The sequence below is a fragment of the Scyliorhinus torazame genome, chromosome 4 (assembly GCF_047496885.1).
Source record: "Scyliorhinus torazame isolate Kashiwa2021f chromosome 4, sScyTor2.1, whole genome shotgun sequence".
Classification (NCBI taxonomy): domain Eukaryota; kingdom Metazoa; phylum Chordata; class Chondrichthyes; order Carcharhiniformes; family Scyliorhinidae; genus Scyliorhinus; species Scyliorhinus torazame.
Genome location: NC_092710.1, coordinates 44,769,786 through 44,788,870, shown reverse-complemented (window position 1 = coordinate 44,788,870; position 19,085 = coordinate 44,769,786). Strand labels below are relative to the sequence as shown.

Below are 19,085 nucleotides of genomic sequence, written 5' to 3'. Positions count from 1 at the left end.
TAGTGTAAATAACAGACTAGAGTTAATGGGACAAATCTTCTGGTCTGTGGATTATCAGTGTTTGGGAAAGGATCAGAACTCTTGATTCTTTACTTAACAGCAGCCAGAAGCTGACACAGATCTTCTGGTCTCCGGAGTGCAGGAGACCAGACAAACGATTGAAGGTTCTCATTGGGATACCCTGGCTATCCTGACGCACAGACCTCTGTGGGAATTGCCCCAGAGTTTTCACGCTTTCATCGGGAAATTTTCCTACTGCCCAGGACCCTGCGTGAATATCTCTGGCTCAGAGTTGGAGTCGGAGATTTGGGACAGATTCGCAGGACTTCCCTCAGTTACTCAGAAAATATTAGACAATATTAGACAATGTAAAACCTGGTCTAATACCGAAGCAACTCCACAACTGAGACCCCGGACACCACCCACTGATCACCATACCACACAGCCCACTATCCGACTTGTGCCCCCAATCCATATCAACCCGATTAAGACCTGACAACTCATCCCCCCCCCCCCATTACTCACTTGATCAATTCTAATTAAACTTCCCAACTTGACTACAATGCAACACACTAACCTCTCTTCCCTGACTCTACTCTTCTCCGATCAAGCTCCTCGGGGTCAATTCTCCGAAGATCCCGGAAGATATATGCAGTAGTTTCAGGTTAGGATAATCTTTGCGCAGTGTGCCAATCCGCTTAGCATTGCCACTCCTTGGACGATTCAGGCCAATTTGTATTTTAAAATCCCACTTATATTTTAATTGATATGCTAAAAATTAACACAAACACCCACTTGATCAGCTCCATTGTCCAGCACGTCATTATGAGGTCACGGAGGGCGGGGATAGATTGGTCTGTGAAGGAGTTTTCCTGCAGGTTCAAATGCACCAATCGTTTTGTACGGAGAGCAGAGGCGAGATCCTTGGCACCAGAATCTGAGAGATCATTTTCATACAGCCTGGGGATCAGAAAGAGAGAAAAATGATAGTCATCAGATTAAATCTCCAGTGTTTGAAAGAATACATTAACAATAATAATGTAGCAAATGAGACATTCAAAAGGCACAAGTTCCATTCCTATAGAAGGAAACCACTATTAATACTGTAAATGAAATATATATAGAATATACGGAAATACTCAGCAGGTCAGGCAATTATATTTTCAGAGAGTGATGGAGTTAAACTTTGAGTTTCATTAGAACTGTCTTGTGTGGAGTTTGCACCATTCTCCTTGCGTCTGCATGGGCCTCACCCCTCACAATCCATGGATGTGCAGGGTAGGTGGATTGGCCATGCTAAATTGCCCCTTAATTGGAAAAGAAATGAATTGGGTGCTTTAAATTAAAAAAAAAAGAACTAAGAAATAGCAGTGGATTGACAGTTTTTAAGCAATGGCAGTTGGAGTGTGGCGCATGTTGGTGGGGCAAGAACAAAATGGTATTGCAGGAGTGATTAAATGATAAAAGGAGGATTATGGGGAAAGATCAAAGCAGAACATCCCCAAGTTCTCCTTGCCTGAGGTCACCAGGAGGCTGCCTCTTGAGCAGCGTTGCGCCTTTCCCAGTGCGCATTTCACACTGGCTGCCGTTAGTTGGACAGCCAGTGTGACATCAGCTTCTGGACCCTTTAAGTGCATACCCGACCACTGAGAAGTTCAGGTCATAATAGCACATTGTCTTGTACTTACTCCAGTTTCCGTATTTTACACTCCGGGTTCCTCAGTGCCTCAGACAGAACTTTCACTCCTGAATCTCCCAGTTTATTCCAACCCAAGTCCAGGTCTTTCAGTGTCCAATTTGCGCTGAGAGCAGAGGAGAGATCTTGAGCACAAGAATCTGTGAGAGTGTTGTCAGACAGACTGAAGATCAGAGGGAGAAAAATAATTAAAAAATCAGAGAAAATCCGCAATATTTTGAAGAATACTATTAATAACAATATAGATGTTTTGCGTGAAACATTCAAGAAAAAACTTCTGAGCATTAAAGCAAAATACAAATGATGATGTAAATTTGAAAAATAAATAAATATTCTGGAAATACTCAATAGGTCAGGCAACATCTGTGGAGGAAGAAACAGATTGATGAGTTTACGTAAGAATGGGAGAAAACCGTGAGTTGATAGGGTTGAAGTGAAGGGAAATGGCGATGGGCAGGTGGCAAGGAAAGACTAAAATGAAAGTACAAGTGTAATGAAAGTGATGTTGGTGATGGTGCTGCTCCCCGACGCCAAAATCGCGTTCGGCGACTGGGTGGAGAATCTGTTTTGCTACCGAAATCAGGGGCGTCATTCTCCGACCCCCCAGCGGGTCGGAGAATGGCCGTTGGCCGCCGTGAATCCCGCCCCCGCCGGTTGCCGAAGTCTCCGAAGGGAGAAAAGTCGGCGGGGCGTTAATGTCGCCGCTGCCGTCGGAGAATGGCACGGGTCTGCGCAAGGCAGCCGATTTTCGGCCTGCCGATATTCTCCCTTCCGGATGGGCCGAACTCCCGTCGACGTGATGACCGTACACGTCGACGTAAATTAAACCTCCTTTTCATCGGCGTGACCCTGTGCTCCAGGGTCACGCCGACCAGCGTGGAGGTGAGTGACGGCCTGGGGGGTTGGCTCTGGGCAGGCGATGGCGTGGCCGCAGTCTGAATGTGTGAGGAGAGGTGTGTCTCGGGTTGTGTGTGTGTGTGCGCGGCGGGGGGTGGGGGTGGTTAGAGTGGGCTGGGCTCTTGGGGAGTGCCGGGAGGGGGGTCCGTGCCGGGGAGGGGGATGGGGGGGTCCGTGCCGGGAGGAGGTTGGGGTCCGTGCCGGGGAGGAGGTTGGGGGGGGTCCGCGCCGGGGAGGAGGTTGGGGGGGTCCGTGCCGGGGAGGAGGCTGGGGGGGGGGGGGGGGGGTCCGTGCCGGGGAGGAGGTGGGGGGGGGGTCCGTGCCGGGGAGGGGGATGGGGGGTCCGTGCCGGGGAGGAGGTTGGGGTCCGTGCCGGGGAGGAGGTTGGGGTCCGTGCCGGGGTGGAGGTTGGGGGTGTCCGTGCCGGGGAGGGGGATCCGTGCCGGGGAGGAGGTTGGGGTCCGTGCCGGGGAGGAGGTTGGGATCCGTGCCGGGGAGGAGGTTGGGATCCGTGCCGGGGAGGAGGTTGGGGGGGGGGTCCGTGCCGGGGAGGGGGATGGGGGGGTCCGTGCCGGAGTGGAGGTTGGGGGTCCGTGCCGGGGAGGAGGTTGAGGGGGTCCGTGCCGGGGAGGGGGATGGGGGGGTCCGTGCCGGGGAGGGGGATCCGTGCCGGGGAGGGGGATGGGGGGGTCCGTGCCGGGGTGGAGGTTGGGGGGGGGTCCGTGCCAGGGAGGGGGATGGGGGGTCCGTGCCGGGGAGGGGGATGCGAGGGCAAGTGAGTTGGTCCACCTGGCCAGGTGCCAGCCTCCAACAGTTGGACCCATGCGGTCCATGCCACCTGGCTGGGGGGAGGAGGGGATATGGGCAATGATGACATGTCGTCGTTCCCCTCCCCCCCCACCAGGCCGTCAAAGAATCATAGAATTTACAGTGCAGAAGGAGGCCATTCGGCCCATCGAGTCTGCACCGGCTCTTGGAAAGAGCACCCTACCCAAGGTCAACACCGCCACCCCATCCCCATAACCCAGTTATCCCACCCAACACTCAGGGTAATTTTGGACACTAAGGGCAATTTATAATGGCCAATCCACCTAACCTGCACGTCTTTGGACTGTGGGAGGAAACCGGAGCACCCGGAGGAAACCCACGCACACACGGGGAGGATGTGCAGACTCCGCACAGACAATGACCCAAGCCGGAATCGAACCTGAGACCCTGGAGCTGTGAAGCAATTGTGCTATCCACAAGGCTACCGTGCTGCCCGCTCATGTTTTCCGATCATCCTGCGATGTTGGCCGCCGTGGCGGCAGCCGCTAATGTCTATGTTTATCTGGATGTGGAGGAGGAGGAGGAGGAGGAGGAGGAGGAGGAGGAGGAGGAGGAGCGTGCCAGAGAAGCGGCGCAGGCTGCCGCAGAGGGACAGGCGGCAGCCGCCCAGGCTGGAGGGACACCTGACCGACAGGACGAGGAGGGGGAGGAGGACGTTGCAGCCCCACGGCAACGGAGGCACCCGAGGGCGCCCCGTGTGTACTGGCCCCGGCAGTCATACCAGGACCTCACGGACCGGGAATGCAGGAGGAGACTCCGGATGAGGCGGGAAACCGTGGTACACATCTGCCACCTGCTGGCACACCTGTCACCGCGTGGCACTGGCGGGGGACACCCTCTTCCCGTGTCCGTCAAGGTTACGGTGGCCCTGAACTTTTATGCAACGGGGTTATTCCAGGCACCGAGTGGGGACCTGTCCGGCATATCGCAGACATCGGTGCATCCGGGCAGTGACAGATGCCCTATATGCCATGGCGCACCGCTACATCCGCTTCCCCGTGGACCGGGCCAGCCAAGATGCCCGGGACGTGGGCTTCTCTGCTGTGGCCGGGTTCCCCATGGTCCAGGGCGCGATCGATGGGATGCACGTCGCCGTGCGGCCACCTGCAGATAACAGGGCCGTGTTCACCAATAGGAAGGGGACCTATTCGATGAACATACAGGTGGTCTGCGACCACCGCATGATGATCCTGCACGTCTGCGCCCGTTACCCAGGCAGTGTACACGACTCGTACGTATTGTCGCGGTCATCCATCCCCGGCATGTACGTGGGACGCCATCCCCGGCTGAGGGGCTGGTTGATGGGCGACAGGGGCTACCCATTGCGATCGTGGCTGATGACGCCTATACGGAGGCCACGCAATGAGGCGGAGAACCGCTACAATGATGCCCATGTAGCGACAAGGGGAGTGATAGAGAGGTGCTTTGGCGTGCTGAAGATGCGTTTCAGGTGCCTGGACCTCTCTGGGGGCGCCCTCCAGTATTGGTCAGATAGGGTCGGCCGCATCATTGTGGTGTGCTGCGTCCTGCACAACATAGCCCAGCAGAGGGGCGATGTGCCGCAGGCAGAGGAGGGCGGAGTGTAGGAGCAGCAGGAAGAGGCGCAGTCCTCCCCAGATGAGGGGGATGGGGGTAATGGTCAGGGCAGACGGGGTAGACACAGGCGGGTGGCTGTCCACCGTTACCGGCTGGCCCAGCGGGCACGGGACAGACTGATAGCCGCCCGCTTCACTGACTAGATGGGCGTGGAAATCGGGTAGTATGGCCACAGACCGCACACCATGGCAGCAGCCGACCACCCACACCCCCCACTCTCACACACACACTTGCGCTCAACGTACATGACACCCCCGCACGCTTTGGACAGAGCACAAAGGCAGCTTCTGTAGGTGTAACATTGACTTTAATAACCAAACAAGTTCATGCACGTGCCCTAGCCCCTAAAACTCATCTGTGCCCTGCACCCGTGCCAACTTACTCAGTGTCTAATTGTTTGGCCTTACGGGCCCTTTGACTATGTCTACGTGGTTCCCCAGATGGTACAGCAGAACTGGAGGTGGACTCCTGTGATTCCTGCCCTCTGACACTGGATCCCTTTGGCGGCCGTTTCCTGGGGCGTCCTGGCCTAGATGGGCCAGGCTGCGGCCCGGGTGACTGGGATGGCGAGCTGCCAGCCTGTCCTGCCCGTTGCCCACCCGATGCACCTGGGACGGAAGGGGGGGGGGGGGAGTCCGAGGTGTCGCGGTGTACCGGGACCTCCCCTACAGGGGGAGCCGGGACGGACCACACCACCTCCTCCTCCCTCGGGGTGCCCGATGGCCCCCAGGCCTCTACATGGGTGGGGGATGCGAACGGACTGGCCATCCGACGCCCCACCGACATCTGGCGCTGCCAGTCCTGGAGGCCCGTGCTGGTATCGACAGGGGTCTGCAGGTTTGCAGCCATGGAGCCCAGGGGGTTGGCAAACCCTGTCTGTGACAGTGCGACGCCGGCTCGCACATGGCCACTGGCGCCGATGCCCTCAGCGATGGCCTGCAGAGACTGGTCCATGGCCTGCAGAGACTGGGCCATGGCCTGCTGAGACTGGGCTATGCCCTGCTGAGATTGGGCCATGGCCTGCAGAGACTGGGCTATGGCGTTGAGCGCCTCTGCAATCTGGCGCTGGCACTGGCTCATGGCCTCCTGTGAGAGGGCAGCCATGTCCTGGGCCACAGACGCCGCCTGCACGGAAAGCCCCAGGCCTCGCAAACCGTTCCCCATGTCTGACACCGTCGCACCCATTGCCTCCACCGCGGACGCCACCCGTGCGGTGTCAGCCTGGGTGGCACGCATGACCGGCACCACTCCCAGCTCCTGGACACAGTGGACTCCTCCACCTGCGACCGCAGCCGCCGCAAGCCGGCTGTCACCCTCTTCGCTCGTCTCCGGGTCGGTGGTTGCATCGGATCTATGTGTGGGTGTGGTAACTCCAGAAACCCGGGATCCATCTGGGCGGCAGATGTTCGCTTGGGCTGGGCTGCCCTCCGACCGCCCGGCCCCTTTGCTGCTCCTACCTCCACCTGCTGTACCGGGACGGCTGTGTTGTGCGCACCAGTGAGTGCACTGCTAGCCCAACCGAGGTGAGTGTTTCTGCGATGGTGGAGGGTGTTGGTGACAGCAGTGGCGTTGTGTCTTGCTCTTCGTCCCACTCTGAGTCCATGGCACTTTGGGGCGGGGGTTCGTCTCCACCCATCCACTCTGTGTCACTGTCCGGTATTTCGTCTTCTGGGTAGTGCTGTCCCGGGTAGGGGTGTCCTGGGCAGTGCTGTCCTGGGTAGTGGTGTCCTGGGTAGTGGTGTCCTGGGTAGTGGTGTCCTGGGTAGTGGTGTCCTGGCTCGGATGTGACGGGGGCCTGTGGCTGCCCCCCTCGTCGCTGGGTGGTCGCTCCCGCACGTGACGAGGGTGTCGTCTCCCTGTTGCTCCAGGTCTCTCCGTCTCCCTGTGGGCGTCGCATACTGGAGGGTCCGGGTCTCTCCGTCTCCCGTGGCCTCCGAGGGGCATCCTGCAGGCGTCGCATGCTGGAGGGTCCGGGTCTCTCCGTCTCCCGTGGCCTCCGAGGGGCATCCTGCGGGCGTCGGTGGCTCACTTGCTAGTACGCCCCCGACCTCTGCATCAGCAACCTCCCGGTCGTCAGGTCTGCCAGCCAGTTCCAGGGCCCTTTCCTCGTGTTCGGTCAGTGGCCTCTCATCAACGGGGCCTCCTCCAGTCCTCACATGCTCCCTATTGTTGTGTGCGTGCTTCTCCTGTGGCGGGGGGGGTGGGGGTGGCAGGAGTAAAAGGCAACACTGTTAGGCAGGTATATGAATACACGCCATCGGTTGCGCGTGAATTGCAGAGGTTAAGGTCAGGGCTGGATTCACTTGGTGATATGGGGGATATGGGGGAGGGGGGATATGGGGGAGGCTCACCCTGCCTGCTCTGACGAGGTCGTTCACCTTCTTGTGGCACTGGGTGCCTGTCCGTGGTGTCAGGGCCGCAGCGGTGACGGCCTCTGCCACTTCCCTCCACAGACGCCGGCTGTGGCATGGGGCAACTCTGCGGCCGTGCCCGGGATACAGGGCGTCCCTCCTCTGCTCCACCGCGTCCAGGAGCGCCTCCACATCCCGTGACTCGAACCTCGGGGCTGAGCGGCGGCCAGCCACCCAGTCGGGTGTTCCGGTAGGGTGGGGGGGGGAGCAGCGCGGCCTTATGAGCCGTCACGCCGTGCGGCGCGTAGGACGCTGCACGGCGTGAACCACTGCGCATGCGCGGATCCCGTTATGTCGCTGCTAGCCCATTTGGGGCCGGAGACTTTCGACCCATTTTTCCGACGTGACGCAAGTCGGATTTGCGCCGTTTTTTGCGCCGATTGGCGGACTTTCCGCCGATAACGGAGAATTTCGCTCCAAAAGCGGCACCGGTTTTTAAATTCTCCCCCCCCCCCCCGAAATTCGGTGTACTTGTGGAGTACGCCGCGTCGAGCATCCACCGCCTCAGGCCATTGCCTGAGGCCCACCCCGCGATGCTCTGTCCCTGGCCGGCTGAATTCCCGACGGCGTGGAACTCTCATGGTCCAGCCATTCGCGAACCTCGCGAGATGGCTGCGGACTCAGTCCGGGGCTGCCACAGTCAGGGAGGGCCGATCGGCGGGCGCGCGGGGGGGGGGGTCTTCATTCGGGGCTGGGGGCAACGTGTGCGGGCGGTCCGGGTCCACGGGCTGAGTCCGCCATGGACCACGCGCGGCCGCTGCAGGGCGCCGCCGTGCGCATGTGCGGCCTCTGACCCGGAAGTGCAAGGGGCTGGATCGGCAGCGAGAGCTGCGAGCTTTACAACAGCTCCCTGCTGGCCCCCAGCGAAACAGGGAATCTGTGGCCTTTTGACGCCAGTTTTCCTGGTGTAAAATACCCCAGTTTTCCTGATAGCCTGGAGACTTAGTCTCACGGAAAATCCAGCCCCTGATGTCTTCTTGTACAATTTCACACACTTATGGGTCAGGCATGTATCGCTTAAACAAAATGAAATCCTGGCCTATGAGTTGAGGAGAAGAGAGGACACAATATCAGGGAGTGAACGATGAAGGGTGGCAGCACCCAGACCTTGCATCCTCCTGCCCACCGAAGATGAAGGGATGGAGCTGGGAGTGCTGGAAGCAGGGCGAGCAATCAATGATGGTCGATCGGTTGTGGAGCTGAGAGGGTGCGTGGTCTAATGGATAGACACAGGAGAGTTTCTGGCAACTTAGGACATAGTGCTCCTGTGTCTATCACTGGTCACATGTTTGAAGGACATGTTGGAAAGTGCATTTTCTTCCAATTACTGTTCACCCTCTCACAATTCAAGGGCTGTGTGATGGAGAGACAGCCATCCACCTGTGAGCAGGTGAAAGTGTCCTCAGAAGGTTCACCATCACATTAATCTCCCACATCCCCGGCACAAAATTCTGTGGGATTGGCATCCCATTGCCTTGGGATCAGTAAGAGAAATAACAGGAGTCAGTGAAACTGGCAGTGTTGGCCCATAACATCTATTACCCAGGCCTCGTCCCTGCTGGATGCCCCAAAGATGCAATCCTGCCCACTACATCCCCTGATGCCTGCACAAAGGATTGCATGACAAATATTCTGGAAGTTCAAATTTTAGTTGGGCAATTGCTCTGCAATGGGAGCCATCTGATACTCCGATTTAAACTGCAAATTTCAGATGTTTCTGACTGTCTTACAGTAACAGTTACCCATAAAAGGTTCGAACAATTAAAACCATTTCTAACTCCTGGGTAAGTATTGTATCGATCCTGCTGGGCCCTGCTACCTACATCTCATGGTTTCAATACTTCCAGCAAAAATGCATCCCAGTGACGAGGAAAGACTCTTCAAGGAGGAAGAACCTCTCGTGGATAACCAAGGAAGTGAAGGACGATATTAAGCTGATTGGGAAACATATAAAATGGTAAAGGTTAGTGGTACCAGAAGAGTGGGATAGATTCAGAATGCAGCAAAGGAGGATGAAAAGATAATCAGGAAGGAGAAAATAAACTACAAGGGGAAGCGAGAGGGAGACATAAAAAGAGACAATAAAAGCTTTCTTTAAGTACATTGAAAGGAAGAGAGAAGTCAAAGTGAGCACTGGCCCATTAGAGAAGGAAACTGGGGAAGCAATTATGGGGAACAAGGAAGTGGCAGAGGAGTTCAGTAGATATTTTGCATTGGATTTGCTTAGAGGACACTGCAAGCAGGTAGATACGTGATGGTTACTGGGAGGCTGGAAGGGACGCGGGTGGTCCTGGTGATCGTGATGTGCAGGTTAGGTGGATTGGCCATTCTAAATTGCTCTTAGTGTCCAAAAAAGTTGGATGGGATTACTGGGTTACGGGATAGGGTGGAGGTATGGGCTTAAGTGGGGTGCTCTTTCCAAGGGCTGGTGCAGACTCAATGGGATGGGCTGAATGGCCTCCTTCTGCACTGTAAATTCTAAGATAAGCCATTTTTTATGAAGGTGAATGGGACCATTTCTGAGTTCTGTGGGTGTGGTAGACCCTGGGGGTGAGGGGGAGGGGGGGGGGGGGGGAGGGGGCGTTGGCTGGCGATGCCGAGTTTGCTTAACTATTACTGAGCGGCGAATAACGCAATGGTCAGGAAATGGGCAGTGGAGGAGGGATCGGTTTGGGGGCGGATAGAGTTGTGTAGGTGGACATGTAGGTCGCTTTTCCTGGTCTGGTATTTCTGTGGGAAGCAGAAGGGGATACCGGAGCTCCTGGTGAATTTTGATGGCCCGTATTGGGACGTGAACTTTCTGAGGTGGGTGTTAGGGAGGATACCGGACCTGGACACGCATTGGCTGATTATTGGGGGTGATTTCAACACGATCTTTGGTCCGAGTTTTGATGGTCGAGTCCTAAGTCATCAAGGGTGTCGGCGGTGGCGAGAGAGTTGAGGGTGTTCGTGGAGTGCACGGCAGGGATTGGGGTGGGGGGGGGTGGCTGACTCGGGGCATTCGGCGATTTTGGTTTCAAACCGCAGGCCACATTGGGTGGATTTGCAGGTGGTGTCCCAGGGGGACCACCACCAGAGGGGAGTCCCAGGGCCGCGGTGGAGGTTAGATATGGGGCTGTTGGCAGATGAGGGTGTGTCTGAGTGGGTGAGGGCTCCCATTCTGGGGTTTGTGGAGATGAACGATATGGGGGGAGATCACAGCCGCCACATTGTGAGAGGCACTTAAGGCTGTAGTTGGGGGTGAACTTATTTGGAACCTGATGCGTAGGGAGAGGGTGAAACGAGAGGAGAGGGCGAAGCTGGTAGAGGAGATTCTGAGGGTAGATCGGAGGTACTCGGTGGCACTGGAGGAGGGGGTGTTAAAGGAGAGGCAGAGACTCCAGATGGAGTTTGGGTGAGTGTCCACATGGAAGGCGGTGGGGCAGTTGCGGAAGGCCAGAGGAGCAGCTGCGGAAGGCCAGAGAGACAGTGAATGAAAAGACGAGCAAGGTGCTGGCCCATCAGCTGAGGAAGCAGGCAGCGGAGAGGGATGTTGGGAGGGTGAGGGACGAGAGGTGTAGGTTGGTGACGGACCTGCATTGCAGGGTTAATCTGACTGACTACAACTCCATGCAAGTTACAGCCCTGTTACTGACACTGCTAATAATGTAGAGTGTTTATTTATTATATTAATAACAGCAGTTAAAATATGTTGGTAGATATCTAGTCAATCTAAACAGTATGGCACTAACCACAGTCTGTGTATTTTACAGTCCGGATTCCTCAGAGCCACAGACAGTAGTTTCACTCCTGAATCTCCCAGATTATTGCGACTCAGCTCCAGAGCTGTCAGTGACCGGTTTGCACTGAGAGCGGCAGCAAGATCCTTGGCACAAGAAGCTGTGAGAGCGTTTTCACTGAGACTGGGAATCAGGGAAAGAAAAATAACAGCAATCAGGGTAAATCAGACTGTTTTTCAGAATAACATTATTGACACAAATAATGTACAGTGTAGAATCAAGAAACACAACTTCCATTTATACAGAAGTAAAAATACTATTATGGTGTTAATCTGAAACATATCACTGCAAATGTTTCCCCTCCAGTTGATTATTCAATTTTCTTTTGAAACCAAGTGCATCTGTCTCCATCACAGGCAGTGTTTTCAGCAATAAATGTCAAGGGAAGATAGTTATATTCTCGGTTGTTTGGGAAGGTCATTATCTGACGCTTGTGTCGTGTAAGGATTACTTGTCACTTAGCAGGCAGAGCCTGAATGCTGTTCAGGTTTTGCTGTACATGGACATGGACTGCTTCAGATCGAAGCAATTGTGAACAGTATTGTACTGTTGAAAATTGTACAATCATCAGTAAACATCCTCACTTCTGACCTTATGTGGAGGGAAGGTCATCGACAAAGTAGTTCATGGTAGTTGGGCCGAGGATATTACCCTGATGAACTCCTGCAGAATGTCAATGATGCACTAGATGGAGAATGAGGCCTCCTCTCAGGTTGATGATGATTGAGAGGAGACTGATGATTGGTAATTCGCCAGACTGAATTTGTCCTGCTTTGTGTGTACAGGACATACTTGGTCAATTTTTGTTTGTACTCAAGGCTTTTTACATATATTCATGAAAATACCAGAAGACCATTAACATGAACTGAAACCTGAAGCCCCCAACCTCCCCCGATACCAACACCTCACCGCCAACCCTTTGAGCCCCCCCCCCCCGCTGACCCCTCAATCCACCTTGAGGAAATCAATGAACGGCTTCCACCCCTGGATGATTCCCTCTTCTGACCCCCGCAAAGAAAACTTGACCTTCCCCAACCGCAGAAATGCTGCCATGTCACTCCCCGAAATCCCCACCTTCGGCGGCTCCGGGTCACGCCAACACAACAAGATCCGTCTCCGGGAGGCAAAAGGCCAATACATCCCCACCTGGCCTCATGGACCTTCCGACACACTTAATATCGCCACCTCCGGACTCGGGGCCACCCCCACACCCAGAATCTCGGACATAACATCCGAGAATCCCGCCAGAGCCCCCTCACCCTCGGACACGCCCAAAACGTGGACGTGATTGGCGGGCTCCCCCGCACAACATCCACAGCTGTCCTCCACCCCCGCAAAGACCCAATTCATCCTTGCAACCGTCATGTGGTCCCGGTGCACCACCTTAAACTGGGTGAGGTTTAACCTCGCACACGATAAGGACGAGTTTACCCTCCGCAGGGCCTCTTTCCACGTCCCTCACCTCCCAACTCCTCCTCCTCCCATTTGCGCTTAATCTCCTCCACCGGAGCGAACTCCCTCTCCATTCACTCATTGCATATATCCAACATCCTCCCCAGTATCATCCTCCGACAACAGCTTATACCGGAGGCGTCCGCATACAGTGAAATTCTGTGATCAGCACCCCCCAGCTCGATCTCCTTCCAACCCCTCGACGCCCGAAGCGCCATTGCCAATGGTCTAACACCAAGGTGAAAAGGAGCGGGCCTGATGTAGCCTGAAATACCCCAAACTCATCCTGTTTGTCCGAACACTCGCCATCGGCGCCCTCTACAGCAGCCAAAACCAATCTACAAACCCCTGACCAATCCAAACTGCCCAACACCTGCAACAAGTACGCGCACTCCAACCAATCAATGGCCACCTCAGCATTCATTGCCACTACTACCTCTACCCTCTGCCCCATTCAGGGCATCATAATAACATGAAGCAGCCTGCGCACATTCGCCGACAACTGCTTCCTTCACAAAACCTGGTCCTCCCCGATCACCCCTGGCACCAGTCCTCGAGTCGGGACGCCAGCACCTTTGACAACAACTCGCATCACCGTTAAGCATGTTACTGGGCGGCACAACCCTCACTGTTCCGCGTCTTCATGTTTCTTCAAAATCAGGGAGATAGAAGCCTGCGACAATCTGGGGGTGAGCTCCCCGCTATCCCATGCTTCATTGTACGTCCTCACTATCAGAGGCTCCAGCTCCGCACCAAACTCTTGTAAAACTCCATTGGGAAGCCGCCAGGCCCCGGGGCCTTCCCTGCCTGCATTGCACACATGCTGTCCATCACCTCCCTCAGCCCAATTGAGGCCCCCAGTCACTACACTCTCTCCTCCTCCACCCTGGGGAACCCCAACCCCTCCTCCTCAGGTAGAAGGACTCAAATACACTGGGTCCAACACCACCTTACCCTTCTCATCCCTCGTCCTACCAATCTGCCTGTTTCCTCAGCTGGTGAGCCAGCATCCTCCTCGCCTTTTCCCCGTACACATACACTGCCCCTCTACAACTGCCCTACCACCTTCCCTGTGGACACTAACGCGAACCTGGATTCTCAGCCTCTCCTTCATCAACCTCTCCCCTGGCGTCACCGAGTACTTCCGATCGGCCCTCACAATCTCATCTACCAACCTCTCCCTCTCCTCTTGCTCCACCACACCTCTCCATCGGCGCCCAGATAAAAATAAATTCACTCCTAACTACTGCTCTAGGTGCCACACCGTGGCGGCCGTAACCTCACCCGCGTCATTCAGTTTCACATCGCCCGAAAGGCGGCCCTCACCCGCTCACACATACCCTCATCCGCCAACATCCGCACATCTAACCTCCACTGTTGGGCCTCCCTCTGCACCACCCTCAAATCCACCCAGTGCGGCACGTGGTCTGAAACCATGATCGCCGAGTACTCCGAGTCAGCCACCCCCGTCAGCAGAGCCTTATCCGTCACAAAGAAATCGATCTGGGAGTGCACGCGAGAAGAGAGAATTGCTTCGGCCTCCCAAACCTCCACGAGTCCACACCCGCTGCTCCCCGCGCCCCCCCCCCCCCCACCCATGCGTTCCATGAACTCCCTCGCCACCGCCGACACCTTTGTCGACTTATGACTCGACCGGTCCAACCTCAGATCTCGGACCGTATTGAAATCTCCCCCATGATCAGCCTGTGTGTGTCCACATCCGGGATTCCTCCCCTAAGCCCGCCTCATAACGGCCACGTCATCTAAATTCGGGGCATAACGTTCATCAGGACCATCGGCAAACCCTCAATTTCCCACTGACTATCACATATCTACCCTCCAGATCAGCCACAATGGTCCAAAGGGTGGAGGAGGAGAGGATGTAGGGACTGGGGCCCTCGATTGGGTTGTGTTGTGTTATGCTTCTTCGTGTAGTATAAGCTGCTTCCTTGATGTTTGCTTTGACAAAGGAAGGTCCAGACTTTGTAATGGGTTCAATGTGTTTACTGAACTATTAACACAGTCCTTAAATGAGTTTGACTCTCCTGCTAATCTATCTGTAGTAACTCAGTCTAACTAAACCAGTTTGCTCTCAGCCACGTGGTGGGTGTGATGCTTCTGATCTGCCCCTGTCTTTCGCCTGTGGAAAGAGACAGAGCATGTGTGCCCTGTCCTTTTAGATGGGTTGCCCCCTTGGGTAGTGTCACCTCTGGGTGTCTTGACTGCCCATTGGTCGTGTCCTATTCCATGTGTTCATTAGCTGTATGCCTGCATGTCATGACATCTCCGGTGCTCCCTCTAGTGTTTACTTAGTTGTAGTGTATTTACATTAACCCCTTGTGTATTTACAGTGATGCATATCACCACAGGTTGAGGGAGGTGATGGTCCGCCACTCCCCTCGTCTTCACGTGTAACTCCAGAGTGGAATTCCTGCCCCACCCACCCCTTCCTCAGCCTTGTCTGATCTCCCCAATATGAAGTGCTTCTCCAGCAAGAGCACAACATCCACTTTCAAACTCCTGAAGTGCGTGAAAACAAGAGACCGCTTCAACGGCCCATTCAATCCTCTCACGTTCCAAGTGACCAGCCTGGTCGAGTGGCTCCCCACCTGCCCCCTTGCTGATCAGTCATACCCCTTTTTAAGAACCCAACCCACGTCAGGCGCCCCTCCAAACCCGCCCCCAAGTCCGCCGCTATTTCTCCCTACCAAGTGCGCCACACCAACCACACCCATGTCAACATCGCTCCCCCCCCTCCGTCTACCGCATACCCAAACAGAGAACTAACCTACACCCCCACACCTTCCTCCTGACAACCCCCCACTTCACTCCCATTAACTAGCCCACCCAGCTGGCATGGTGGCCCCTGACCATGGCGTCTGACTTCCCCTCCCCCTCACAATCCAACGCTCCCCCTGCAACCCTCCCAACGACCACCAAACAAAGGGAAACAAAAGGCACACTCACCATTACCGCTCCTCCATCGCCAATCCACCCACCCACTATGCCACACAATTTGCACAGAACTCCTCTCCAAAGTTCACTGTCCTCACACTCTTCCCAGTCCACGATCTCTCTTAATGTCCATCGCCTCCTCTGGCGAATCAAAGTAAAATTTCTGCTTTTGATGCGTCACCCACAAGCGAGTAGGATATAATACCCCAAACTTCACCACTTTCTTGTAGAGGGCGGCCTTTATCCAATTATACCCGGCCCTCCGCATGGCCAGCTCGCACCCAGGTCTTGGTAAATTCGCAGCTCACTCCCCTCCCAGGTGCACTTCGAGGTCCGCCTCGCCCATCTCAAGATCTTCTCCTTATCTAGGATCTTCTCCTTATCTCACCACCATCGCCCTCGGTAGCTCCCCCACCTGCAGCCTCCTCCTCAACGCCCTGCATGCCCGATTGACCTCGAGGGGCCGTTCAAAGGCCCCTTTCCCCATCAGCTTCTCCAACATGCTCGCCACAAACCTGGCAGTCTCCGCAACTTCAATGCCTTTGGGCATCCCCGCGATCCTCAGATTCTGCCTCCTGGAGCGGTTCTCAGGGTCCTCCAACTTCTCAGCATTTTCTGGCTGCTCATCACAAACCCCATCTCCGCCCCCGGCGAAGTCGTCCGATCCTCACGTTCCACCACCTACTCCTCCACCTTCTGGAACCCAGGCCCCGAGCCTCCTGCCGCTGCCCCACCCGCTCGACTGCCACCCGAAACTGCTCCACCACATTGGTCAAACCCTCAAGGGAGTCCTTCCTTTACTGCTGGAATTTGCCATTGAGGAACTCCACCAGCTGTTCCGTCGACCACTGCGAGGGTTAAGTTGACCTTGAGAGGGGCGATTGAGTGGTTCCAGAAGAGATGGGGTCTGTTTATTCTTCACTCTAAAGAGTTGGTTACTGTCAGCTGCTAAGGGGAGGGGGCGTTCGGCAGGTAGGGATTGGGGGGGGGGGGGTTATTTTTTGAGTGATGTGTATGTTGGTGGGTAGAGTGGGGGGGAGGGGCATTTTGTCTGTTACTCTTTTTCGATTGTATTTTGTTTTATGTATAAAATGTTAAAAAACAAATAAAAATATTTTTAAAAAAGAAAAACGGTAGGAGTAGAGAACGCAGCCCCCCAGCGAACGGTGCTGCATGCGGCTGGGGGACAGTAGATTCCAGCCCATGTTTGACCCAAGGGTGTACGGACGTCAGACGCTGGGCAATGCTGGAAGAATTCAAGCTGAGCATCAGTGAGCAGGTTATTGCAAGTGTGAAGCAAGTGTCACTTGACAGTACAGATCATTTAAAGGTTTCAGTTGTTACTATCCGCCTGGAGATCAGGGAAACATTACAGGAATCAGAGTGAATCCATGGTCTATATTCACAACGTTAATACTGACAGTAATAATAATGTACAGTGTTTATTAATGACACTATTGCTACTGATAACTTACAGGTCAGACATCCAGTTATAATCTCACACTGTCTGGTACTTACTCCAGTTTCTGTATTTTACAGTCTGGTTTCCACAAAGCCGCAGACAATACTTCCATTCCTGCATCTCCCAGATTATTGTAACTCAGCCTAAAGAGAGTGAAAAACACATTAAAATGGGCTTCGTGGTGAAGAACAGAGCTGGGGTTATTTTCAGATCAGAAACTCACTACCGGTGAGGAAGTGATTAAAGTTTTTTCTGAGGGGACGCCATTAATTGTTATGGAGGTGAGTTTTCTGTTCACTGAGAGCCAGTTGGGATGGGAATGGAGGAGGGTCAGTTGAAGTGTGGACTCATTTACACTCGCATGGCAGCCAGCACAGAGGCTGCTGGTTGTCGTGTTATGTACTCTGGGATAACACAGGCTGCAACTCGATGCAGCTTTGCCCAAAAGATACTCCAGACTTTGAAGTAAGTTCAATGTGATTTATTGAACCATTAGCACAGTTCTCTATGAGTTCGACTCTCCTGCTAATCTTGCTGTAGTAACTCAGTCTAACTAACCAGTGTGCTCTAAGCCACGTGGTGGGTGTGATGCTTCTGATCTGCCCCTGTCCTACTCTCCAAGTGTCGCCTGTGGAAAGAGACAGAGCATGTGTGCCCTGTCCTTATATATGGGTTGTGTAATGCCCCCTTGTGGTAGTGTCACCTCTGGGTGTCTTGACTGCCCATTGGTCGTGTCCTATTCTATGTGTTCATTAGCTGTATGTCTGCATGTCATGACGTCTCTGGTGCTCCCTCTAGTGTTTGTAGTGTATTTACATTAACCCCTTGTGTATTTACAGTGATGCATATCACCCCACTGGTTACCCTGAGGGAGAGATCTGCAGTTTATGTCAAAGTCTCCACAGCACCAGAGGGAAGTGAGATGTCACAAAGAGACCTTCTCACGTACTCAACTGCAGGAAGTGTGACTTAGAATAAGGTGCGGGGTGCTAATAAAGTAAGGGAGTAAGGGAAGGAAGGGAAATAGATGCTGTTTTTCCCTCTGCTTAATAATAACTCCCCCTTTCAGGAAGTGGCCACACTCTGTTACAGGAGAAGCTAGTCATTTGGTGAGTATTTAGTAAGTGACTAAAGTTTATTCTGTTTCTAAGGTTCAAAAATAGTTTAGCAACCGGTGGTAAAAACAAAATACAATTGAAAAAAATAAACAAATAGTTAATTCAAACATACTGAAGATGGTAGGACAGCTGATGTGTCACAGCTGCAGCATATGGGTGCTCGAGTGTCGGTTTGATCCAGGGCGGACAAGTCTGCAGTACGTGTTTGAAGTTCGAGCAGCTTTGACACAGAGTTTACAATTTGGAGGCTGAACTAAAGATGCTGGAACACATCAGAGAGGTGGCTTCATTGTACCAGGAGGCAGACACACCTCTTAGATCAGGGTCTTCTTATTTGGTCAGGAAGAGGAGAGTCATAGAGTTTGACAGCACAGCAAGAGGCTCTTCGTGGGGAGCTGGTGTTCGGGGCAGGGGGAGGGGGGGTGGGGGGGGGGGAGAACCGCAAGCGGCTCCGCCACGCCAACCCCTGGATTGTGTGTACATACCCTGGGAACAACCCTAGCCCCTGCCCCACTGACCATCCATAACCCCCACCGACTGCCGAGGCCTCGGGCAGTGGGGCTGAAGGCTATTGGTAATAGGGAATTGACAATCGTGGTTACGTGAGCACTTCACACAACCCAAGTGGATTCCCATGGGTGGGCGGGCCATGTAGCTCATTGTCTCGCATCCCAATCACACCTTGGACACTGTGCTTGAACAACGGGAGGCAACACCACACACGCAGCAGCCAACATTCGAACACCAAGGAGTTGGGAGACAGCTGCGGTGACATGTCCACGGCTGGAGGGTGGGCGAGTGTTACAGTGAGGGGGAGGGGGGACCTGGAGAGATGGGCCAAGGGTTCGGAGATAGGCCCGCAGAGCGTGCAAAAGTGACATACTGGTTGTG

General features: G+C 54.5%; 1 protein-coding gene across 1 annotated transcript in view; it reads right to left on the bottom strand.

The window, feature by feature from the left end:
• LOC140411323 (uncharacterized) overlaps positions 1-19,085 on the bottom strand; it is a 196,212-nt gene that overhangs the window by 85,144 nt on the left and 91,983 nt on the right. Inside the window, exons 9-12 of the mRNA XM_072500444.1 lie at positions 17,133-17,219; positions 11,160-11,330; positions 1,689-1,859; positions 796-960 (exon numbers count right to left, since the gene is read on the bottom strand). Of these exons, the coding sequence (XP_072356545.1) occupies positions 796-960; positions 1,689-1,859; positions 11,160-11,330; positions 17,133-17,219 (594 nt within the window). The remainder of the gene's footprint in view (positions 1-795; positions 961-1,688; positions 1,860-11,159; positions 11,331-17,132; positions 17,220-19,085) is intronic.